At 39.5% G+C, this 27224-nt stretch overlaps 1 protein-coding gene across 2 annotated transcripts; it reads right to left on the bottom strand.

The window, feature by feature from the left end:
* Window positions 1–429: 429 nt before the first annotated feature.
* On the bottom strand, window positions 430–27224 carry LOC133616124 (protein GOLM2-like). Of its 2 annotated transcripts, XM_061975239.1 has the most exons (10): window positions 26197–27224; window positions 17344–17398; window positions 17148–17250; window positions 13718–13808; window positions 13453–13576; window positions 10841–10924; window positions 9217–9495; window positions 8040–8171; window positions 1652–1819; window positions 430–1057 (listed from the first exon to the last, which is right to left on the bottom strand). In XM_061975239.1, the coding sequence occupies exons 1-10, from the start codon at window positions 26521–26523 to the stop codon at window positions 981–983; spliced, it is 1440 nt and encodes a 479-aa protein (XP_061831223.1). In that variant the 5' UTR covers window positions 26524–27224; the 3' UTR covers window positions 430–980. The 2 variants fall into 2 exon arrangements, with proteins under 2 accessions (XP_061831223.1, XP_072770955.1); XM_072914854.1 differs by lacking the exon at window positions 1652–1819.

Genomic DNA, 27224 nt, shown 5'->3' with positions numbered 1-27224 from the left:
AGTGACTGATTGTATCATTTTTTACTGTAACATTGCTTTTCTTACATTTGTACTGTTTTTTTTTTTTTTGACAATGTTGAGGGTCAACAAAACTCGAGTTGCAAATGGCCCAGAGGCTACACTTTGGACATCCAAGAAATAACTAATAAGAGTACAATTTTGCATCACTAAGTTTTGTCTTTAAACGTGTTTCCAGCACCTTTTTTTACAAAATAAAAAAATATCAAAATGGCCACCGCATACTTTGAATTTATGTTATGCAGCCCTTGGCGAAAAAAGTGTGGACACCCGTGATATAAAGTAAACAATTTAATGTGTTTAATACAGTACTGCTAGGAGGTCAACTAGATGTACCTCACTAATGGAGAGGTGCCCTTTGTATTTGGTAAGTTTTCTCTTTGATCAAAAACAAACAGCATGACTCCCAAGTATTGATCAGTAATGATTTGTTTAATTAGCAGGAGTCACGTGCATGATCAGTATCATTTAGAAAAGACATAAGGGGCACCTTCTAGTGTTCACAAAAAAAATCATTTAATTGGCTATAAGCAAAGTCCTTGGCATTCCAAATGCTTTTCCAACCCCTGTAAACACAACACTATTATGTCCCCAAAAAATGTGGTAAAAAAAAAAAGTCAAAGTGCCTCCTTAATAAACAAAAGAGTTGTTTCATTTCCAAATGAAGAAAAAAAAACCATGTCAACTACTGTAGACTCTTTTAGACTACTCAGCTATGAAGAGGCACTCACTCGCAAAGCAGAATAGTCAATGCACAGAACTCATATTGTCCTAGCCTAACTTCAATACCGAATCAAACATCAGTCTAGTATGTTATGAGTTCTTTTCTTGTATAATTATGTATCAATATTCAATTACATCCATAATGGTCCATGATATTAAGGATGCAAGCAGTAAACTTCGATTCACACTGAAGTCCGTGGAAGGCGTTTGAATGAGATTGAGCTGTACAAAATTCCCATTTAGAGAACGTCGATGGCTTGATGTCGCTTTCCGTAATCCACAGCCCGATCTCCCTGCATGTCTCGATCTTCATCATCTGGGATGGGGAAAAAAGGGCACAGGAAATTAATAATTACATGCAAAACCAAAATAGCAATTCAAAAGCAATTATGTTGCACACAACAACAAAAAATAAACAGAAATAGAACCAAATACGGATTAAACAAATAAAAATGATAACGGGTGTGAATTTCAATGTTTCAAGGAGAACACAGACATTTTTTATCTACATGTGGGTTAGCTGTTTGGTGGGTACAGACAGGTGCTACAGCTAAAAAGCAGCACAAGCAGGAGATGGCATGTGACTCTCATCCACAGTACCGTGAGTTCCTTGGTCTGGAATAGTCCGTGGGAGGCAAAATAAGTGTCCTTTTTTTAGGGAAAACAGTGCCGCATTCGGGACTGCATGCATTGCAGTTCTGCTTTGAGCCCAAAACTATGACATCATGCATATTGTATGTCTGTTTATGTTTGATGATGGATTCAAGGACCAAACTCATGGCAATGTGAGCTACTCTAACCGCACAAACTGCTGGGGAAAATGCTGGAGGGTGGGGTGGCAGCAGGACAGGGGTGGAGGAATGGTGAATACACATTTGGACAGGTGGTCCAGTCCCTCGGCCTGGCTCACCTTGAACGTCTTCCTCCCCACCATCACCATCCTCTTCCTCATTGTAGGCCAGCTCGGCCTGCTTGTCGGCTTCATACTCACCCACATTGCCATCGTCCCCATTGTAGTCCGCTAGCTTAGAGCCATGTTGCGGATCTACGGGGGACTCGATCTCATCAAAGAACCGGCCTGCAGGAGGCAGAGAAGGGCCTCATCAGGAAGGGAGAGAAGGGAAGGCAATTGAAGGGACAGTAGGAATGGCTGAAATACTGCATAGGTAATGCATGAAGGAATTGAAGAGGACAGGGGAGGTGAATGATACTATTGTCTGATGGAAGAAGTGTTACTGAGGAGCAAATTTGTATTGTATGCAACAAAATACTGTATTGCCTAGAAAATGTGCAAATCTTCATGGGCCTGAATGCAGACTGTTCTATAAGAGGTTCAGTTCTTTTATGTACTGTGTACACACACACACACACACATATATAAATATATATATATGTATATATATATATCCATCCATCCATCCATTTTCTACCGCTTATTCCCTTTGGGGTCGCGGGGGGCGCTGGAGCCTATCTCAGCTACAATCAGGCGGAAGGCGGGGTACACCCTGGACAAGTCGCCACCTCATCGCAGGGCCAACACAGATAGACAGACAACATTCACACTCACATCCACACACTATATACATGCATATATATATTTGTGTATATATATATATATATAATATATACATGCATATATATATTTGTATATATATATATATATATATATATATAATATATACATGCATATATATATTTGTATATATACATATATATATATATATATATATATATATTATACATACATATATTATATATACACATATATAAACACAAATACATATTTATTATACATACATATATAACATACACATTATATATACATACATATAGATATATACATATATCCACATATGTATACATACATATGTATGCATGCATACATATACAGTATGTATGCATGTATACATATACAGTGTATGTATATATGTATGCATACATACGTATATATATATGTATGTATACATACGTATGTATATATGTATATATGCATACATACATATGTACAGTCATGGTCAAAAGTTTACATACACTTGTAAAGAACATAATGTCATGGCTGTCTTGAGTTTCCAATAATTTCTACAACTCTTATGTTTTTGTGATAGTGATTGAAGCACATACTTGTTGGTCACAAAAAAACATTCATGAAGTTTGGTTCTTTTATGAATTTATTATGAGTCTACTGAAAATGTGACCAAATCTGCTGGGTCAAAAGTATACATACAGCAATGTTAATGTTTGGTTGCATGTCCCTTGGCAAGTTTCACTGCAATAAGGCGCTTTTGGTAGCCATCCACAAGCTTCTGGCTGAATTTTTGACCACTCAAGACAAAATTGTTGCAGTTCAGCTGAATTTGTTGGTTTTCTGACATGGACTTGTTTCTTCAGCATTGTCCACATGTTCTCAATAGGGTTTAAGTCAGGACTTTGGGGAGGCCATTCTAAAACCTTAATTCTAGCGTGATTTAGCCATTCTTTTACCACTTTTGACGTGTGTTTGGGGTCACTGTCCTGTTGAAACACCCAACTGAAAGACCCAACCTCCGGGCTGATGATTTTAGGTTGTCTTGAAGAATTTGGAGGTACCGTAATCCTTCTTTTTCATTGTCCCATTTACTCTCTGTAAAACACCAGATCCATTGGCAGCAAAACAGGCCCAGAGCATAAAACTACCACCACCATGCTTGACAGTAGGCACCAGTGGTGTTCCTGGGAATAAAGGCCTCACGTTTTCTCCGCCAAACATATTGCTGGGTATTGTGGCCAAACAGCTCAATTTTTGTTTCATCTGACCGCAGAACTTTCCTCCAGAAGGTCTTATCTTTATTCGTGTGATCAGCAGCAAACTTTAGACAAGCTTTAAGGTGTCGCTTCTGGAGCAAGGGCTTCCTTCTTGAAGCCTCTCAGTCCATGGCGATGCAAAGCACGCTTGACTGTGGACACGGACACCTGTGTTCCAGCAGCTTCCAATTTATTGCAGACCTGCTTTTTGGTGGTTCTCGGTTGACTCTTGATCATCCTGACCATTTTTCTCTCTGCAGCAGGTGATAGCTTGCGTTTTCTTCCTGATTGTGGCAGTGACAAAACTGTGCCATGCACTGTATACTTACGAACAATTGCAGTTGCTCTTGGGACTTTAAGCTGCTTTGAAATGGCTACAAGTGACTTTGCTGACTTGTTCAAGTCAATGATTCGTTTTTTCAGATCTGTGCTGAGTTCCTTTGACATTCCCATTGTCGCGTTTGTAACCTAGTCTAACTACTGCATCACATGAGCCCTATTTAAACGGGCTCAGAGAAGTCAACAGGTGTCGTCAATCATTATCACTCACATGAAGTTATGAGGCCATGCCATGAAGCTAGTTTGATTTGATTGTAACTGTTCTACATCACCAAAATTGATAGTGTATGTTGCTGTATGTATACTTTTGACCCAGCAGATTTGGTCACATTTTCAGTACACCCATAATAAATTCATAAAAGAACCAAACTTCATGAATGTTTTTTGTGACAAACAACTGTGCTCCAATCACTATCACACTTTGTTTATTGTCAGCCTATAGTGGAAGCTCATGGCACTTCCTGTTATTTCTCTTTATATTAGCTATTTGTACATGCCAGGGGCGGGTGAGACTGAAGAAGTAGCGAGACAGGTATACCTTTGAGCTGCTGGTGCCTAGAAGACTCTAAAAAATAGACATCTTGTGGATGTTGGGTATTTATTTATCCTAATTGGATGCAAATATAAAAAGATCAGACATAGAAGAATGTAGGGGAAAATGAAGATAAATAAATACAAATATGAAGTCAACACATTCAAGGTTTTAAGCAAAGTTGGAAAAGAAGAAAACAGGAACAGGAAAGAAGTGAGCATAAGCTGAAGAGCACAAGCCAAGCAGCAGGAAATATCTTGTGCAAAGGGTCTTCTCAGATCTTTTACTAACTCAAAGTACTGACTCTTGCAGCAGGTCACCTTATGTCATGACTAAATTAATGACCCTAATAGTTACAGCCTGTGGCAATTTTGTTGACTAAAAGTTTTGTCTTCGTTTTCGTCAACGACTTATTTTCCCATGACTAAATTAGGACAATAACGAATAAAAACAAAAGTACGTTGACTAAAACAATAAAGAGATTGACAATTTAGTCAACAAACTAAAAAGAGACGAAAATGTTCACAGAGATCCATCCATCCATCAATTTTCTACCACTTTCGGGGTTGCTGGAGTCTATTCCAGCTGCACTTAGGCAGAACCCTGGACAAGTCGCCACCTCATCGCAGGGCCAACACAGATAGATAGACAACATTCACACTCACATTCACACACTAGGAGGGCCAATTTAGTGTTGCCAATCAACCAAGACTATAAAAATGGGATCCATTACCTCCCTGCTTGGCACTCAGCATCAAGGGTTGAAATTGGGGGTTAAATCACCAAAATGATTCCCGAGCGAGGCCTACGCTGCTGTTGCTCACTGCTCCCCTCACCTCCCAGGGGATGGTACAAAGGGATGGGTCGAATGCAGAGAGTAATTTCACCACACCTAGTGTGTGTGTGACTATCTGTGGTACTTTAACTTTAACCAATCCCCAGGTGCATGTCTTTGGAGGCGGAAGGAAGCCGGAGTACCTGGAGGGAACCCACGCAGTCACAGGGAGAACATGCGAACGCCACCCAAAAAGACCCCGGGCCTAGGGATCGAACCCAGGACCTTCTTATTGTGATGCACACGCACCAACCCCTGTTCCACCGTGCTGCCCAGACGAAATCCTATTGTATTAAATTGTGTCTTTACGCTTGTGGGACAAAATATCAAATCACAGTTGCATGTGGGAGAGGGGCTATTGGAAAAGCACAAAGGATATCCAATCAGAACTAGCGTCTTTGTAAGGCACAGTGTTTTGATGTTTCACCTAGAAAAGCAGGAATCATTGCAAGACATCAATACAATAGGTTTTCTACACAGGGAAGAAAGAGTACAAAAGACATGGTTGTAATTCACTTTTGCCACGGTAGACAACAAAACTTGTAATTGTCTAAATAAATAGTACACCTACATGACAAAATATACACATTACATTAATGATGAAACAGAAATTAGTTACATTTTTATTTTAACAGTTAAAATCTGATTTCTCCAAATTATGCACAACAAATTGCCAACATGTATACAACTTTGTGTATGTATATAAGGCAACACTTTATTAGAGAAGATCTCAATACATTCTCACTGTTAAGATTTAAGCGTCAAACACATGTTTATGTTCCATTATTTCCTGTTAAATAAATTATTTTAATACAAGTGTACGCACTGCGCATAATTTCATTTTAAACTCTGCTCAAAGCAAGTGATCGTTGCACCCCGCCATGCATCTAGCTCTACCCACCCAGCTCGTTTGCCTAATAAAATGGCGGACAGTCTGCTCTGTAGAATGCTACACTTTATATAATGCATCTTCGGAAATTAACAAAAAAAAATTCTGAGGCTTTAATTAGTCTCTTATTCTGAATTGATTCTGAAATGAAATAATGTGAAGCACCATATCAGATTTATTGAAATGCATCTGTATATGCCAAGTTATGCAGTGTTAATGTATTACATTGTACAGTAATTGTAATAACCTTAATAAAAGTGGTATCAAGACAACTTCAAAGATGTGTTATCCTTTATACTTTATATTTTAGTGGACAAAACTTACTGTAATTTTTGTCAACTTAAATGTTGAGTATTTTGGTCGACTAAAAGTAAATCAATTTAGATTAGCAAAATATGACTAAAACTAAAATACATTTTTGTCAAAAGCCTATGACTACAACTAATTTAAAATCTGCTGTCAAAATTAACACAGAGCTATCAGATTATATTAGCGTAAGAACGATATATTGGATTATATTGTTTTACTCTGTCGATGTCATTTGATAAGGTATTGCCTTGATTTCAGCGCACGGGTGATGACATCATCAAACTGCACTGTGCTCTACAGAGCCACAAGCTTGCTAGTTTACATCTGGAATTAATTTTCCAAATTTGTCCTTGGAATTGTAAACATGCAATCTACAATGACTGTAAAGCTCTGATTATGCAAGGGGGGAGTAATGAGTTTTCCTTCAATACAATATATAATATAATATCGTACATTATGGAGTAATGACTCTTGAGTCACACACAACGTTTATGCAACAAAATATGATTAGAAGCGGCCAGCTGTACTAATAATTTCACTAAACGTACACTATTAGTCCAGAGTTTCATACTTTGTTTTAGTTGACTAGTGTTCATGAATCTTTTAAATGACTATTTTCACACACAATGTTAAAAATAAATTTCACCTTTTCTATACAGTCATTTACTTCATTGTAAATGAGTGTCTTATTTTGCAGTTTTTTTTAAATGCATGATTTGTTTATTCTTAATGAGACAAAATATCAGTTTGAGGGGAGACCTACTGCATTCATCGTATCGGTTAATATTGGTGTCGTGAATCAAGTGCTGGACATTGGTAAAAAGTCCAATATTGAGCATCTCCAGTTACAACAGAAATGTAATAATGTTGCAGGAATGTATTCACATCCTGATTTTCAGATTGCCACATCCACTCATCCATTTTCTACCGCTTGTCCCTTTCCGGGTCGCGGGGGGTGCTGGAGCCTATCTCAGCTGCATTCGGGCGGAAGGCGGGGTACACCCTGGACAAGTCGCCACCTTATCGAAGGGCCAACACAGATAGACAGACAACATTCACACTCATATTCACACACGAGGGCCAATTTAGTGTTGCCAATCAACCTATCCCCAGGTGCATGTTTTTGGAGGTGGGAGGAAGCCGGAGTACCCGGGGGGAACCCACACAGTCATGGGGAGAACATACAAACTCCACACAGAAAGATCCAGAGCCCGGGATTGAACTCAGGACCTTCGTATTGTGAGGCACATATATATATGCTGCCACATATCACCAGAAAACCATTCAATCCCAGGATTGAGGATCAAAAACATTACGAGACAATTTTGTTGAAAAAAGTCATAAACAATACCAACAGAAGTAGGGTATTGTAATTTAGATAAGTGATAGCGATGGGTACTTCATGATATACTGACACACGGGTCATAGACAGAGCACAGGGGGAAAGGCGAACAATAAAAGCTCTGATTCCATCAAATAAGTATGTTGTATCTGCAGGGTCATCAAAAATTCAACCCTTCAAAACAAAAGCATTTATTTAAAAAACATGGCTCCAGGCCTCCAGCCATACATACTACCCGTAACAATGTCATGTATGGTTGAAGCAAACTCACTTTGGTGATGACGTGCCCCTGCTGGGACTTGGTCTTTGGCACGGTGCGGCTGGATGGGGTTAGGTAACTGGGCAGGATTGCCTGGCAATGGAATACTTTTCAGACGCTCCACCTCACCTTTGACATCTGGGGCTGCCATGAGCAAAAACATGACGGGTTGTTTAAACTAAATATTGTGGTATAAGTACCAAACTACACCTGCAAATGTGTTGAATGCAGGTTAAGCAAAAGGCAAATAAACTTTGCAGTAGCATAGATGAGATGGCATATTTTTTATGATTGTTAGGGAACAGGCCTCGAGAAATAAAGTAAATACAATTTTAATAGAAAAATGTGCACAGCAAACAAATACTCAAGAAGCGCTATATAAATCTAATCTATTATTATTATTATTATTATTCAAGAATAATTTAATTGGAAAGAAAGGTTGTACTCAACTGTTATTTTATTGTCTGCATACATTTGTGTCATGGTCAATGTTATGGATTAAAAAAATACCAATGACTTCTGTATCTGTAATAGTTGGGGTATGTTTGTCCGTAAGTTAGCAACATACAGTAACTCAAAAAGTTATGGGCAGATTTTCATTAAACATTAAGGAAATTAGATAAAGAACTGATTAGATTTTGATAGAATGATCCATATCATTCCTACCGCATTACCTTACGATTACTGTGTGAGGCAGACGTGTGTGTGATTTTTTTCATCATACTTTTTAGGCAATTTCTGAAATGTGATAAGGAACGAGTCATTACAATTGGGGGCTGATCCGGATTATATCTACGACGTTACCTTACGTTTACTTTACGAGACTCAACTTCTGTGTGTTCATGCTAGCGACCCTGTCTCTACCCACAGAGTCAAAGAGAGTGGATGACTGACAAGGGTTCTCTCTGCTTCTTTCTTTCCGCTATAAAAAGCTAAAAAAGTTCCAGTCCAAATTACCATCTGGATTCAGGACTTTTTTACTATTGGGGTGTACAGTCGGGCCGAGTGGAGGTCTGTCCTCTGCAAGGGGTTTGCTAGCTTTAAGCTGTGAGCGCCATGTGAGGCACTGACTGTGCACCCTACCATTTTTACGATAACACTGAGATGCATCGTGCTAGCATGCAACCATTGTGGCAAGATGACACACAGAAATCCATATTCAATTTGCATGTAATCTCTGAGACTTTACCTCGAATTTGTCTTTGCTGTTCACCCAATTCATCTGCTTTGATATCTGCTTTGTTGTCTTCTTCAAATACTATTGTTTTGTCAGCCATTTTGATGACACCTGGAGGGGCAATCACAGCTGCCTGGACTTCTACTCTGTCGTGCTGCAGTTGGGGCTGGTCAAGAGATAAGCCCTGTCCCCCGGGACCATCAGCTGCCCCCATACCAGGTCCAGCACCAGCACCCACAAGCACATCCGGGGCTTCATCGCGCTGCTGAGTGATAGCTGGCTTCTTCAATTCTGTGTAAAAAAAAACAGTGACAAATTAAGCAGTGTACGCTAGTACTGCACGATTTTGTGAAAAAAACCTAATCGCGATTCAACTTGCGATTTTTATTTTTCATAAATAAAAGTGCATAAAACTTGACAATTAAGGAGTGAAGGATGACATGTTACCTTTAGGCTGTCAATCAACATATTCTTGTCTCAAGGTGCCACACACAAGAAAAATATGCAATAATTTATTTAAAAAATATTTGCCTTTATGCAGACAGACTAATAAATAAGAGCTTTTATCTAAATTGTTCTTCTAAACTCAAGAAATAACCAATAACAACTATACAGTGTTTATAAAATAGTTCCATCATAATATGTTATTAATGCAAGTATTCATTTAAAATGATATCAACTTTTATATCTCATCACTGTAAAATTGTTTACCATTGTACTGTAATTGGAAGGTAAATAACTTTGTTATCCTACATAAATAAACAAACAAAAATAAAATGTAATAATTTCTGTTGACAGAAATTTTACCTAAATAGATATTGAACATCTTAGTGTGTTTTTTTCCCAGTTGGAAAAATTAGGTCAGACACTGTCTTTTTGTTATTGCTATCACGTGATCGTGGCATTTTCGCTTGTTCCTCCGTGTTGGTGGGCTCATATTGCCCATCCGATTTGAGCTGAGTTAAGTTTGTGTTTATTTCGAACATGCATGCATACAACATGATACATCACCATTTCCAGTTTCTCTATTCAACATGTTCGAAAAGGAGGAAGAAGCAGAGCTTATTTAATCCTACCCCTTTTCCTTTACATAGCAGTTGCTAAAACTTTTGTTCACTTCTTGTTCTCAATTAAAACTGAAATATTTCCACAACGGGATATATGGCTATGTAATTACATTGATTTCCTCCTAATTTGTGTTACTTTGCGGCACTTATCAATGGCAAGTCGTAAAGCTCTCTGTACTGCGAGTGTGAGGCGCTCTGCTCTAGTCTCCGCGAAGAGACACAAAAACTGTGAATGACTGAAAAGAGGCTTTCCATTGTTAAACGCGCTGAGGTGCTGAGAGCGATGCACAAAGTGAGATGTCTTTTTCCCTGTTTGAAGCGAGAAACAAATATACGCGAGGCTCAACAATTTTGATTGGCCAACATCTGCCACTCAGATTCCGGTGACGGCGGGAAAAAAAACAAACCTCTGCCTCTTGCGGTTATTTACCGCACTAATTAAAACCTTGATGTCGATTTGATTAATCGTGCAGCCCTGGTGCACGACGTTGACCACATCAATGTACATAGGTAAGATTATCTTCTAAGCGAATGTTGTGTTAGAGCATACTCATCCTGTCATTACTTACCAAATTGCACTTCATCAAGTTTTCCCACCTCACTGTCTTCAATACCGGGCATGCCGGCATCACTGCCAGGCTTTCCCATTATGTCTGCCACAGTACATGGAAAATGCAGCAAATAGCTGTTGTCAATATGTTGCTTTCTTTTTAAAGCTAAAGTAACATTCATCATGCAGTTCAAATAAGTAGCATAACATTTTTCCCTCTTTGATTGGCATTGTACACATGATTGATGGTTTGGAAGCTTCATTATCAGTGGCTTGTGGTAAGTGCATAATGTCTGAGTATGTACTTTAAGCACAATGCTTCTAACTTAATGGGGAACTGCACTTTTGGAATTGTGCCTATTGTTCATAATCATGACGACGGATGGATTTTTTTAAAATGCATTCTAAATATTAAATAAATTCAATCAGAAGTACGCTTACAATGGAGCCTATGGGAATTGTTCAATTCTGTCTATAGAGCCCCTAAAAACATCAAAATACCTCCATTAGGGTTTTATATACATTATAAAAGTATATATGTAATGTAGAAATGGGCATATTTAAAATAACATCTAATATTTACGTATTTTGATAATTGTAAGCATTAATTTAAAAAACGCATCACGTTTGCTTTTTTTCCTTCATCACTAATTTCTGATCACTGCAGACTTTGAGAGCCAACAAACATAATAAGACATCACTCACTATACAATGTCTGCTGTCATTAGGATGCCGACTGCTAGGATGTTCATATATTTTCATTTAGATGAAAAACGTCTCATAATCCTCGCGAAGAAACGGGATGAGGGCGAACAAGTGCTTTTCGTGTCGTTCTCGCCAGAATCAGATCCTAAATGGCTGTCAAAGTGTCTCAATTTGTCAGATATTATACTGTATCTTCAACCATCTACTTTTCAGGTGAGAGGCATGATTTATGATCTACAATAAACTTACAGGGAGCGGGGAAGCGAGAAAGCAGTCGATGATGTAAACATCGGCACACAGGAAGTGATCACAGCGCCGCTATAAATAGTTTGTCTGCGTTAGCGCTTATAATATTAATATCACTAGTACCGGTACTTGGTTAATATTGAAGTCACAAAATGTAAATGGGAGTATTGTTGGCTCTTTTTGCATGGTTATTCATTGGCTTTTATGGGCGGAACAGTGGAGCTCTCAATGGCTCCGCTGAAAGTGGACTTTTATTTACGTTTATTTAATATTTAGAATGCCTTTAAAAAAATCCATCCGTCGTCATGTCTTTCATAATGATTGTGAACGATAGGCAAAATTCCAAAAAAGTGCAGTTCTCATTTTAGGCGGTTAAATTTCCAATACAGGTATTTTAAATCGCAGGTCTATTTAAGTAGAATTTTCAGGCGACCATTTTTTCAGAAAGCAAAGGGCTGGACTTCTCCATTTATTAGTATTGTAATTGTTTAAATACAATTTTCTTGTACAAATAAAAACTTACTTCACCAAATGCTTGACATAGCCATACATACATTATGTTACAGTTAAACAGCTTATGCAGTTATCCTTATTAAGAACATCACTGCTGGTAATTCAGTGCTTCTCTTTAAGAAAATAAACCTAAACCTTAGCGGACTAACAAAGGAAAATGTAGGCATTTTTTCAAACAACTTTTGTCTGCTTTATCGTCATTGCTTTATTTAATATTTTAAGTGAACAAATATTTTTGTCTTGCACCACACGCACTTATTTTATTTTTTAACTTCACAACTGAGGATTCCTCGTTGACACACTAACACATTAGTAATTGTGCAACATCCATTTGAAAAAAAAACTGCTGCAGAGAAGGGTAATTCATAATAGCAATGGCAATTAACACATGGAAATACTAGATTATTCATATTTTTGTTACAGCTTAAAATAAGCAGCTATTAACAGGAGGTTATCAAGTAGACAAAATAAGTGTCTCAAGAGAGCATGATATATATATATGCTGTTGGTGTGTAGCGTCCTAGGCGTACACGTAAGGGGAGAGGGGATTGATCCTTAAATCAATAGTATCGATACCAAGAGTAGTATCAGACAGTGAATGATCGATACCAGAGTGATTAGATTGTGAGATATTTTTCTCACAAAATAATTCTTTGGTCGTTTCTGTTAATGTGTACAAACACAGGAGGACTTTGAAGGTCAAAATTCAAAGGATTTACATGAGAAGTAAATGGTAGTTTTTGCTTTTGTTTAGTTGGTGTACTATTGACTTTGTTTTGTTCAAACACATGTATGTAATGCAAAGTGAATATGTGTTGATATTTTTACACTGTTGGTAGCACTTGCCATAAATTAATTATTTTTTTTACAGTTAATACATGGAATAGCTACAAATCAGTATGGACTAATGTTACCCATGGTCGGTAATGGAATTGGCCACAAAGAACCCTGATTGAAGCAGCCCTACTAAAACATTTCACAATGTCAGCTGGTCAGCATATCTCCATCACACTTAAAAGTGCAGAATTCTTATTAATAGCCATTGACAAAAAATGTCATGTGTATCCTGTTAATGGGTAATGGATATGATAGAGAAATACAGTAGTTTGTTGAATGTCCTTACCAAATGTATGCTTTTATGGATGTGCGTCACGTCATGTACACTACCTTTTAAATCTAGACTGTCACGGCTGTGAGTGGCCACTGTGCGGCGCTCTTCAGCTAACTGCCCACCCAGGACTCCATCAGTATGTCTTCCAGCCACTATGCCCTTTTGGCTATCAATTGCATTCTAAAAAGTCAAACAGAAAAGAGAAATGAATAACTTTAGTTCAACAAAAAAGAAACCAAAAAAAAAAAAAACATGTTGTAGTAAAACTATGCTGAAGCTAGAATTATATCTTAAATTAGTATAGCATATGAACATACTAACCCATCTTAGCTTGACAACTTCTTCTTCCAGAGTCTTCTTTGATTCGTCATACTCGGTTTTCAACTGTGCAATCTGACGTCCACACTGTAAGCTAGAACATAAATATTACACGTAAATGACAATGGAAAAACTAGATATGGTCATGAATATCAAAAATAAACTGGACTTAAACATATTTAAGTGAAATTTAAATTTTACAATTTTACTTTTTAAGCTCAGGAATTGCAAGATTGAATCACTTAAACAGCAAAGAGACATACCAACTAGGGCTGCAACGATTAATAAAATGTATTAATTCTATTGGAAAGCTGTTCTTTTGCTTTGATACTCGTTTGAGTGTAACTAATTAAAAAAAAAAAATCTGAACTGCATGAAAGAATTTAAAATAAGTTAAATAAACAAGGTAAAAAAGAATGTGGAAATAAGAAAAATAGAAGGCCAAAAAAGGCAACTGTAGGTTAAAAGAACGTTAAAAAAAAAGTAAAGGAAAGTAAAAGAAGGTACCGTAAATTCCAGACTATAAACCGCTACCTTTTCCCTAAACTTTGAACCCTGCGTGGATTTTTCTTTTACAGTAATTGCCATGTTTTGTGTTCAATAATTTTCATTAAACCCAAGCAGATCACTAAAATGGTGTTATTGTTTGTACTACGGCCCCATCTTTTGGACGAGTGCGGTCACTGCAGGTGTTGCGAGTTAAAATGTACTTTCTGTTTTAATGCTTTGAACCAAAGTATGTCTTTTGCCTTTCTGCTCAAAAGGATCCTTCATTACTCCAAGCAAAATTTGTAATTTTTACAATTTAACTAACATCATTTCAACTTACTAAACCTTCCAATGTGTGATGTCTGAATGAGTGTTTTCACACATTTTTATTTGTGCTATCATAATGAGACTAGCTTAGTTAGCATTAGCTAATATACTTAACAAGTCTATGACTGTTTGTTAGTATTATGGATTTTACAATGGCGTTCTTTTTGTATTGTTTCAGTTTCACAAATTCCTCAGTAAATTAACCAAAATGTCACCGTGGAGTTTTAGCTTCTGCAGCTAGTGGGTCCATGAAAATGACTTCTGTTGTGTTTGATCAGCCGTTTTACTGCCGTGTTACAAACACCGTCTGGAAGCAAAGTACGTAAATAAACATTTACAAAATATTTCTGTGTATATATAATTAATTTCACAACGTATATATCATGGCTTATTGTCCAGTGTGGCTGATATATAGAAAAATGTTGTTTTCTCCGAAAATTTAGTGGCAGCGGCCTATATCCCGGTGCGCTTTATAGTTCGGAAAAACTGTAAAGAGAAGGTAAAGGTAAAATAAGATAAAATAAAAAAAAAAAGAAGGTAAATAGAGGGTAAAAGGGGTAAAATAAGAAGGTAAATGGAAGGTAGTTTGCGTCGCCATAGCTTGAGGTTAGGTAATGCTACGCCACATGAAATTGGCGAAATGTGACAAAATGCCCGAAGCGAGGCGTACAAGACGGCGTGGCGAAGTTGGGAGAGTGGCCGTGCCAGCAATCTGAGGGTTACTGGTTCAATCCACACTTTCTACCATCCTAGTCACGTCTGTTGTGTCCTTGAGCAAGACACTTCACCCTTGCTCCTGATGGGCCTGTTTAGCGCCATGCATGGCAGCTCCCGCCGTGAATGTGTGAATGGGTGAATGTGGAAAATAGTGTAAAAGCGCTTTGAGTTCCTTAAAAAGGTAGAAAAGCGCTATACAAGTACGACCCATTTACCATTTTACAAGCATATTCAAGGGTCAAAATGCATACATATTGGTAGGTCTGTGCATATCATGGAAACAATGGTATGTCTTTTGGGACATCGGAGTAATATGATTGCACTTAGTAAAATGCTTTAGGATCTTGTCAACACAGCTCTAATGTCCACAAGCTAACCCTTCCATTTCAATTTAATTATTTTTTTCCATTTCAATTTAATTCTTTCTATATGGCTCTACGAAGGCGGGTGCTTCCCTTTCTCTTATCTTTCTTGCTTTTGCGTCTTTGTCTTGTCTCAACTTTCTTGGAGCCTCTTTTTGCACTGCTCTCCAAAATCTTAACAATTAATCAACCGGTTCTCTCTACAAAATTGACAAGATTTTGTGGACGACAATATAAGGTTCAGGGGAACCTGCTCGTTGCTGCTGGAATCACGATGGACGTGTGGGAGAAGTGGAGAGTGGTGTGCCTGGCGATTGTTGAGGACATTGAAGCTTATCTATCCGGAACTGTGATAACAGAGCATCTGCTGGTTGGTTTGAGCATCGCCTTGGTGTGTCGACAAACTCAGAAGACTATGGGCAGCCATTCAAGATGCCCAGAAGCTCCCAGTCATGATTGATGGGATGGGTATGGGTGTAGGCACTCAGACTGTGGCAATTTCTAAACTGGCTAACATCTCAGAGAAGCTTGCTGTTCTTCAAAGCGAAATTATGATCAATTTGGGGACCAGAAGAGTACAATTAGAGTAGACAAATCTATTGGAATTAATCTACTCACCCTAACCTAATCTACACTTTGGCCCTCCATCCACTTTGCGCTGCAGTGAGACGCTCTGAAATCCCTTTTCTCCCTTCCCTTACAAACACCTGCTGATTGTTTGATTTCATTGGGATTCTATCACGGACGTCTCCACAGAAACCAGCTTTGTTATTAGTATGTTACGCTATGGAATAAGACCGTGGTGCCAGACGACGCAACGTCCCAAGTTTATGGACACACACACATCCATGCATCCCATGCCCCTTCACCCCCAATTGAGATACGCTGACCACAGAGCTGCGCCACTTTCTGGCTGCCTGCAGGTTGTATGTCATAAAATGTGCTTATGTTTGCTGAGGTTTTTTTCCTAGTCTCACACTGCGTCTCCTACAGGAGCATAGTTTGGGAGTGGCTTTTTTTCTCCCTACTTTTGTTTGTCCCTTTTCCCATCTTTAACGGGGCGTCGCTTATGAGGCGACCCATCAGCCCTGCTCTCCTGTCTACCCTCTGTCCTACTGAATATCTGTTTCTTTGACGGATTGACTGTAAACAAATTTTGTGGTACGTTTTAAGTGCAATGACAAATAAAGCATCTTGTATCTTTATTAATTAATTCGTTTTCCTGCTTATCCTGTTCAGGAGTGTGGGTGATCTGGAGTCTATCACAGCTGACAAGAGCCGGTACACCCAGGACTGGTCACTAGTCAAGTACAGGGCACATGTAGACATTAAACCATTCACCCCAATGGGCTGTTTAGAGTCCAATGAACTATTGATGCTTTTGGACTCGTAAGGAACCGACACAAAAACTGGGAAAACATGCAAAGTTCTGAAGGGGGATTTGAATCCAGGACCACATGGACATGATTTTCTGAAATGTGTTTAATGTAAAAGCACAGAAAGTTGCAAGACGGTTCATAAATTGTCACTGAGCATACCTTTCATATTCCAGCTTTCTCTCCAAGGTGGTTCTATTCCTTTTCACCTCTTTTAGCTGCTCTTCTTGTTTCATAAACTCCTGCTTCAAGTCAGTCAGCTGCTCTATTGGCCCACACACAAACAAGCACCATTAGAAAAAAAAATGATGATCATAAGTAGTGAGTTTGGGTATTGTTCTGGTCAGGCATATCTTACCTTTAAGCCTTTGGATTTCTGTCATTTGGGCTGTGACGTCATCCTGCACCTTAGTCTAAACACACAGAGAAAAAAGTTCAAGAATTCTAAAAGATCCAGAGAGTATTGGTTAGTTAAGGAACAAACTTTCTTATACTAGCTAGAGATGGGCTTTTGACCACATTTCCTTGACTGTAATAACTATTTAATCATTTATTTAAAAAAATAATTCCTTATATTTCAGATTTAGAATGTTGGAGATCAGTGAAAGAAGCGTCTGCATGAATATAGATTAACTTTGCGAATCTGACGTCATTATTAAGAAACAAATTCCCCATATATTAGCTTTAAAATATTGGAGATCAGTAAAAAAAAAGTGTCTTCATTCATGTAGATTAAAAGGTGCTGTTTGCAACTTCCTCACAGTAACATTTTTCAAAGCAAAATATATAACAAAAACACCTCTGGCTAGCTTGCTTATGTTACCATTAGTTTAACAGAACACAGTTGTTTGACAATTGATTATATTTTTTACAATTGCAAATCCATCTATTTCGCGGTAGAAAATGGATGGCAGGACAATTGCAAATTTCATGTGATACATTTTTTTACCGGCCCGAATAAAATGATTGGCGTTTACGGCTGTCACTCTCATGGTCTTGTCAACTTGTACGCGCATTCACACAGACAAAAGCAGTCCAACAGAAGCAACGAACAATTTGCAGTCATGTTGTTGTTATGATAAAACATACATTCAATGACAGATAACGCTAGCTATCAATTGATATTGATAGCCAAACACCTAAAGCTAATAAGCTAATATGCGTGCATGTGCTACATATGTACATAATTACGTCATTACGTCCAAGAAGCCACAATAGGGCGGGATATACTGTGGATAAAATACATTGAAAAGTTGGCGCCCTCTAGTCATCTGTGTAAATGTTGCAAACATCCCCTTTAACTTTGCATATCTGATGTCATGTTCTTTTGTGGCACAAACTACTGTATTTTCTGAACTATAAGCCGCTAATTTTTTCCCCATGTGAACTAAGTATTGTTACGAAATGGAAGCTAATGCAATATTGTAGGTGTCAACAATTATACAACTATAAGAGCAACACATGGATAAGGGGTAAGATCAAACTCTTCTTCTTCCTACTACCTTCAAGAAAATTGAACAAATGTAACCCTAAGATGATATAAATGGGTTATACTTGTATAAGTATAACTTATATATATACTTACACAAGTATACAAAATTTACAAGTATAGCGCTTTTCTACCTTCAAGGTACTATTACCACATTCACACACTGATGGTGGGAGCTGCCATGCAAGGTGCTAACCACGACCCATCAGGAGCAAGGGTGAAGTGTCTTGCTCAAGGACACCATGGACGTGACTAGGTTGGTAGAAGCTGGGGTTTGAACCAGGAACCCTCAGGTTGCTGGCACGGCCACTCCCCCAACCGCTACACGTCGTCTACTCTAATTGATCATTATTGTTACTTATTACAAGCATGTCTGAAACAAATAAGCGGCCAAAGTCATTACCAACCATTTTGAATCTGTGGACACATGCACTTTCCTGATTTACTTTAAAAAAGTAGAACACAAAAAAAAAAAAGAGTGTCGATGATAGTTTAATGATAGTTATACTAATACATAGATAATATTTAAATAAAACGTATATCTTACTGGATGCAGAAACCACTGCGGGACTGCAATTTTAAATAGACACGTTTTTGGATTACTTGTATTAAATTATTTACATGTAGTTACGCAAATACAACAGTATGTAGGATGAAAGATGGATCAATCAATGTTGTCCATATGTTATATTATTTTATGTTATTATAAGTATTATTTTATGCCAAATAACAATGTGATATAGGTAAGAGATGATATAGATTTGCCCATCCCTATTACACAGGTTTGAAAATTGTATCAAATATTGAATCGAATTAAGTCCTGGCAGCGTTAGTTTAGTGTGTGTACAGCATATGGACGTGAAACAACTGAGCTCATGACTCAGCGAAAGGTACCCAGCCTTTCCCAAACACACTTATCTTTAGTACCTCCACAAGGAAGTTATCTTTGTTTGTCCATCCGTCTGTACGCAGTGTTTAAGCAGGTAAACAATGGAAGAATGAATTAAGTATATGCTGGCCTGAATTTTTTTTTATTTACCTGCAGTTCCGGACAGTTTACTACATACAATGAACATGGGAAGGAATGCCATGTCAACTTCGGGCTATTTATGATTTATCTGAAACATTATTTTTCTCAGCTTTATAAAGCGCTTTTCATACATTAAAGAATGCAACGAAAAGTGCTTTACAGAGTTGAAAACAACGCCCTAATGACCTATCTCCACGCACACGCACACGCACGCACACGCACGCACACACACACACACACACACACACACACACACACACACACACACACACACACACACACACACACACACACACAAGGAAGTGAACAGGAGTCAAGTGAGATCACAGGATTAACATAAGCCATCTAAACAAGGAGCTCAGTTCTACAGTGGAATAATTACACCAATTATATCAAATGATTTCTAAAACAAAAACTGGGTGAACCAGTTTGAATTCATAAAAAAAAGCCTAACTCACACACAGTCACACGGATTAAAATATATACAGCATAGCAGTTTTTTTTAACCATGGTGATTGTATGGATGGGCGATATGGCCTTATATTTATATTGCGATATACAGTATATTGCAGCTTCTTCCTATGCCAATATATATATCAAAATATATTATTTGGAATATAAATTATTATAGAACCATTTCAAAACAGACTCCTTATTTAGCTGCTGACATTTGAGTGTTATAATGTGTCATTTTTAGTTGTATTATCATGTTAAAACTACTATTATTCTACTTGTTAATTTACTGTTAATAGGTGGTTACTTTCTGTTGTAACATGGTTCTATCTACACTTTGGTCAAAAGGTAATAAGCACTTATTCATCTGTTGCCTACTTCACATTAGTTTTGAAGAGATTACAACTTTGGGTATTAATCCGATACCAAGTAGTGCAGTGGCAGTATTGGCCATAAAAAAAGCTGAAACTGACATTTAAAATGTTCAACAACATTGAATGATTCAACTTTTACTAATTATAATCAGACTAGGGTTGTACGCTACAACAGTAGGGGACGGCGTGGCGCAGTTGGGAGAGTGGCTGTGCCAGCAACAGGGTTCCTTGTTTGTTCCCCACCTACTACCAACCTCGTTACGTCCGTTGTGTCCTTGAGCAAGACACTTCACCCTTGCTCCTGATGGGTCGTGGTTAGGGCCTTGTATGGCAGCTCTCGCATCAGTGTGTGAATGTGTGTGTGAATGGGTGAATGTGGAAAATGTCAAAGCACTTTGACACTTTGAGTAGTAGTATAACCCATTTACCATTTATCAGTACTTATAAAGTAAAGCGGCACTAATAAATAAAAAAATATACTATACTGCCTTTTAAAAATACTGGTACTTTTTTTCACAACCGCATGCTGCCGTACGGCAGTGACGAACAGAGCCGAGGCGCATGTGAGAGTCTCAAAATGCACACACAAAGTGCATACAAGCAGAAACAGAGTGGAGATTGAGGAAGAATGGCAAAAAAAGCCAATTCTACTGGTTAATAAAGAGGGTGCAGTGCATGAAGCACAATATGGAGTTAATTTTGCTTTAAAACTCAGAATAAAGGTGACGCTTTAAACACAGGTGCGCCGCGCTGCAAACGCTCCTTTAAGAGTGGCAACCATAAGATATGAAGCATTTATTACAATGTCAATAAAGCTTTCTATTCTAATTAGGGCTGCAACAACTAATCGATTAAATTGATTAAAATCGATTATAAAAATAGTTGGCGATTAATTTAGTCATTGATTCGTTGGATCTATGCTATACGCATGCGCTGAGGCTACTTTAAAAAAAAAAAAGTAAACCTTTATTTATAAACTGCAACATTTACAAACAGCTGAGAAACAATAATCAAAATAATAGGAGTGTAACGGTACGTGTATTTGTATCGAACCGTTTCGGTACGGGGGTTTCGTTTCGGTGCGGAAGTGTACCGAACGAGTTTCCACACGGACATATTAAGTAGCGTACTGCATGTTGTGTAAACAATACTCAATATGCCGGACATTTGAGGCATTTAAGAAACTCCACCCTGACAGCTCCGCAAAAGAGGACATGTCCGGTGAAAAGAGGACGTATTGTCAGTCTATCGTAGCCCGTTAGCTGCTAGCAAAAGAGGACTAGCAGCGATCGGTTTCACCGGACGTGAAACCGATCGCTGCTAGCATGCGAGCAGCGACCGGGCTAGGTCCTGACCATACGTCCTCTTTTCACCGGACATGTCCTCTTTTGCGGGGCTGTCGGGCGGTGTTTCTTAAATGCCTCAAATGTCTGGCATTTTGAGTTAGGGTTTCGTGTATCTTCAATGTGCGCTCAAAGTTAAGAAGGTTAAAACCACAACAAATTGTGCGTGCAGCAGCATTCGTGAGGGAGGGGCAGAGACAGAGAGAGCGAGAGAGTTGTGATTAACGCGCATGCGTCGTCAGGCTCTGCTTTTTATCCATAGATTTATCAGATTTAATTTTTTATTATCTATAGCAGGGGTGTCAAAAGTGTGCATGTTTGTAACATTTTCCTTGTTTTATTTGGCAAGGTGAAAGAACATGGCGCCAGTATGCTGTTTTTTTCCAATAAAACACTGGAAAGGATAGAAATGTATTTTGTCTCTTTTATCCGATTAGTAATCGATTAATCGTAGTAATAATCGACAGATTAATCGATCATCAAATTAATCGTTAGTTGCAGCACTAATTCTAATGTAACCTAATTCTGGATTATGGCAGGCTATATGTAGTATGTAAAATTAAGTATATTTAAGTTAACTTTGAGTTATTTTAAAGCGGAACTGCACTTTTTTTTGTTCAGTTATTATGAAAGACATGACGGATGGATTTTTTTAATGCAGTCTAAATATTAAATAAACGTAAATAAAAGTCAATTTACAACGGAGCCAATGGGAGGTCCTCTATTTCGCCCATAATATCCAATACAAACAAATTCAAAAAGCGCAATCAATACTTTATTTACATTTTGTGACTTGAATATTAACCAAGTATTTGTGATATTGTTATTAGGGCTGCACGATTATGGCCAAAATAATAATCACGATTATTAATTACGATTATTTACTGGTAATTTAAACATACTTTTTGCACTATTTTAAACAAACTGTATGTAAACTTGGCTTTCATTTAAAAATTAAACTATAAAAATAACGAATTACTGATCAAATAAAATGTTCAAAAGACAAAGGGCTAACTAAAATAAATATGCCATTGCAGAGTGTGATCATGCAGTGTAAACTAGTGAAAAAATAAGATTATGCAAAGGAATACATGCATTGTACTGCTCACAGTATACAGTATATAGGACATATGCCAATTAAAACGTTATTACATCTGTTATTTTGGCGAGTCTTTGAGAGGTGGATGGATACGGGGTACCTCGGTGCACAGTTGATGTTACGGTCGTCTGTATTTTGGGCACCCCCGCTTTTGTGGCTGTTCAGTGGGGTTTTCCCCCGGTGGTGGGCCACGTGCTCTGTTAGCATTCACTTTTACAGTGCGGGCATACGATGGCAGTTCAGAAAAGAAGGGAAGTGTTTTTAATGCTTACCGTGTCTTCGCAACTGGCTAATTTGTTTGGATGTGCACACCAACGTAGCTTTGCCGTGCAATTCGTTGTGGCCTTTGTTGGTTCATCCGCGCGGGAGCATTTCTGGGTTTCGGTAAACAAGCAGGAGTGCCTGGAGAACGGCGAGGCGTGTGGTCGTGTTCTGGGTTAAAATGCCTACCTCTTGGTACCCCTGTGGGTACCTCTGCAGGAGGGGAGGGCACTGATGTAATGTATTAATTTTTCCTAATATTTTCAGGAGCTACTGACTATCTATCTTCAACCTCAATTGTCACTCACTCATATATGCTCTCACGTGAGTCCACAGTCTATCGGTCACTCCCTAGTGGTTGGTTGACTGTTGGTTGTGAACGTGCTTGGTTTGAAAAGCAGGGTAGCCTGTATTTTTTAAATGTTAATAATGCGACGATCACCCTCATTTAATCATAGCTGCCAAAATCGTGATCACGATTAAAATGTGCAGCCCTAAATGTTATTATAAGCGCTAACGCAGGTTAATTGTACAGCCCTAATTGTTATTATAAGCGCTAATGTAGGTTAATTATTTAAAGCAGCGACGCGATCACTACCGTGAGTCCCTATGTTTACATCATCCAGTGGTCTGCTGCTTCCTTGCTTCCCTGCTTCTTGGAAGTTTATTGTAGATCATAAATCATGCCTCTCACCTTGAATGTAGACGGCTGAGGATGTAATCTGACAAGTTGGTACACTTTGACAGCCATTTAGGAGCCGGAACTGGCAAGAACGACACGAAGAAAGGCTCGGTCCCGTCTGCCCCTCCACCCCGTTTCTTTGCGAGGATTATGAGACATTGATGTTTTACTATGTTTGTTGGCTCTCATGAAGTCTGCAGTAAGGAATCAGTGACGAAAAAAAGCAAACGTGATACGTTTTTACCTTAATGTGCTGCGTATGCTTAAAATGATAAAAAATAAGTAAATATTAAATGTTATTACTTTACTTTAACACCGATAATTTTTTGGACGTGTGATTAATCCGCATGGGTCATGACTACTCCTTTTTGACCCTCGGCCCGTTCCGTGGCGAAACGTAATACATTGGAGCGAACGCCTGCTGGCGCCTTTCCCGCTAATCGAGAGGGGGAGCTTCATTAATACCATTAAATGTAGATTATTACTCAAACTGATTTGGTCAAATCGAATAAAAGCTCAGCGGTGACAAATATAATTGTTGTGATGTGTCTTTAAATTAATGTGCCGCGTATGCTTAGAATGATAAAAAAGAGTCAATCATACATGTTATTACTTTACTTTAACACCGATCATTTTTTTGACGTGTGATTAATCCGCATGCGTCCTGACTACTTCTTTTTGACCCTCGGTCCGTTCCGTGACGAAACGTAATGCATTGGAGCGAACGCCTGCTGGCTAATCGAGAAGAGGCGCTTCACGTCCGTGTTTACATTACAGTTGAGTCCATTAATACCATTACAATGTACCGTATTTTCCGCACTATTAGCCGCACCTAAAAACCACAAATTTTCTCAAAAGCTGACAGTGCGCCTTTTAACCCGGTGCGCTTTATATATGGATAAATATTAAGATTCATTTTCATAAAGTTTCGATCTCGCAACTTCGGTAAACAGCCGCCATCTTTTTTCCCGGTAGAACAGGAAGCGCTTCTTCTTCTACGCAAGCAACCGCCAAGGTAAGCACCCGCCCCCATATAACAGGAAGCGCTTCTTCTTCTACTGTAAGCAACCACCCGCTCGCGTAGAAGAAGAAAAAGCGCGCGGATATCACCGTACGTTTCATTTCCTTTGTGTGTTTACATCTGTAAAGACCACAAAATGGCTCCTACTAAGCGTCAGGGATCCGGTTCATGAAAAGACGCAATCTCTCCATCCACACACGGATTACTATTTCACAGCAACTGATATTCCTGTGAAACGCACCGTGGATACAATGGGAGCACGTACGGTGAATATTCGCACCACAGGGAATGAGAAGTCATCCTTCACTGTGGTTCTAGCTTGCCATGCTAATGAAACTTCCACCCATGGTGATATTCAAAAGGAAGACCTTGCCAAAAGAGACCTTTCCAGCCGGCGTCATCATAAAAAGCTAACTCGAAGGGATGGATGAAGAAAAGATGAGCGAGTGGTTAAGGTAAGTTTAAGTTTACGCGAAGAGGCCGGGTGGCTTTTTTCACGCAGCTCTGTCCATGTTGATATACGTATGTTTGTGATTGCACATTTGCGTACATTTTGGGAGTGAACAGAGTTGTTAGAACGCTGGTTTTTAATATATTATTAAAGTTTGACTGACCTATCTGACTGTTTTTTTGACATTCCTTTAGCGCAGTTAGATGCGGCTTACAACACCGGGCGGCTTATAGGTGGACAAAGTTTTGAAATATGCCGTTCATTGAAGGCGCGGCTTTTAACCCAGGGCGCCTTATGGTGCGGAAAATACGGTAGATTGCTGTATCGATCAGTTGTGGTGAAGAAGGAGCTGAGCCGGAAGGCAAAGCTCTCAATTTACCGGTCGATCTACGTTCCCACCCTCACCTATGGTCATGAGCTTTGGGTTATGACCGAAAGGAAAAGATCACGGGTACAAGTGGCCGAAATGAGTTTCCTCCGCCGGGTGGCGGGGCTCTCCCTTAGAGATAGGATGAGAAGCTCTGCCATCCGGGGGGAGATCAAAGTAAAGCCGCTGCTCCTCCACATCGAGAGGAGCCAGATGAGGTGGTTCGGGCATCTGGTTAGGATGCCACCCGAACGCCTCCCTAGGAAGGTGTTTAGGGCACGTCCGTCCGACCGATAGGAGGCCACGGGGAAGACCCAGGACACGTTGGGAAGACTATGTCTCCCGGCTGGCCTGGGAACGCCTCGGGATCCCCCGGGAAGAGCTGGACGAAGTGGCTGGGGAGAGGAAAGTCTGGGCTTTCCTGCTTAGGCTGCTGCCCCCGCGACCTGACCTCGGATAAGCGGAAGAAGATGGATGGATGGATGTAGATTGTTACTCGAACTGATTTGGTCAAATCGAATAAAAACTCAGCAGTGACAAATATGGTAGAGAGGAAGTCCAGAGTAACTTTCAACACATGTCAATACACGAAAGTGCTACATTGTGATTAATGCATCAAATAAGTGTTGTTCAAAGAGTACCTTTTCGTCAGTGCACTTTTTGAAGACCGCGTCTCGGGCCTGCAGCCTGCCCTTCAAGGCGACGTACTCTCCATCCTTCTGCTCCAGCTGCTTCCTGTGCGCGTCCACCTGCACCATCAGCTCCGAGTTGCGCTTCTCCAGCCGGCTCCTCGCCGCGTCCGTGCGCTTCACCCGCGACTGCACTTCCAGCAGCTCGTCCAGCGAGCGGCCGTGCTTGCTGGACACGGTCCAGTAGTTGAACGCCAGGATGGCGACGATCGCCATGAGGAATACGAGGACGAAGGACGGGAGGCGGCCTCCGCGTCGGTTCGCGCCGAAGCCGATCATTTCCGAAACAGGACTCGTTGGAAAAGTGTCACTACGGCTTGGTCACCTTGTGGCTCAGTGAGAGGATTTCCACGGCGTCAGACGCATGCGTGTGCATGTCGTGTGTATGCGGCAACCGCGCATCAAAACGTCATAAATGTGATGATCAATTGTCGCGAAGTCGTCTCGCATCTCTCTCTCGGTCTTCACACCCAGTTGTCGACTTCCTTCCGCATACTGGGCATGTGCCCCGCGGTCCGCCCAATGAACGCCGGGCCCAAGTCGGACGTGGCCCGAGACCAGCTGGCAGCGTGCACGAGACGTGGAAGTTAGCAGCGCGGCAAGCGAGTACGCGCACAACACCGAGCTAACTCCAGCTAGCTGGCTAGCATTAGCTCATAGCGACTTCCTTTCCGCACTCAAACGCGTGTCCGCCACGCATTTGGTATAAAGGTTCAACGTCGCCATTTTTAACGTATTTAAAAAAAATAGCAAGGTTAACGTTCGCTGACGTTTAACATTTGACGAGAGAACTCTCCTACCCCCATCAATAGCTCGCAACAATACGAGACTGCAGTCGGCGGCTATGACGCCGCCTCTTCATGCGAAAAGGGAATCTTTTTCAACCTGGGCTAATAAAAAAATAACAAACGTCAGGCGAACCTCCGAAAAACGTGCTTTGTTTCACACTGCCCTCTTCTCTAGGGTCTGGTTTCTAGCAG

The sequence above is a fragment of the Nerophis lumbriciformis genome, linkage group LG15 (assembly GCF_033978685.3).
Source record: "Nerophis lumbriciformis linkage group LG15, RoL_Nlum_v2.1, whole genome shotgun sequence".
NCBI classification, from domain to species: domain Eukaryota; kingdom Metazoa; phylum Chordata; class Actinopteri; order Syngnathiformes; family Syngnathidae; genus Nerophis; species Nerophis lumbriciformis.
The sequence above is the reverse complement of the archived record's forward strand: the minus strand, read 5'-3'. Positions and strand labels throughout refer to the sequence as shown.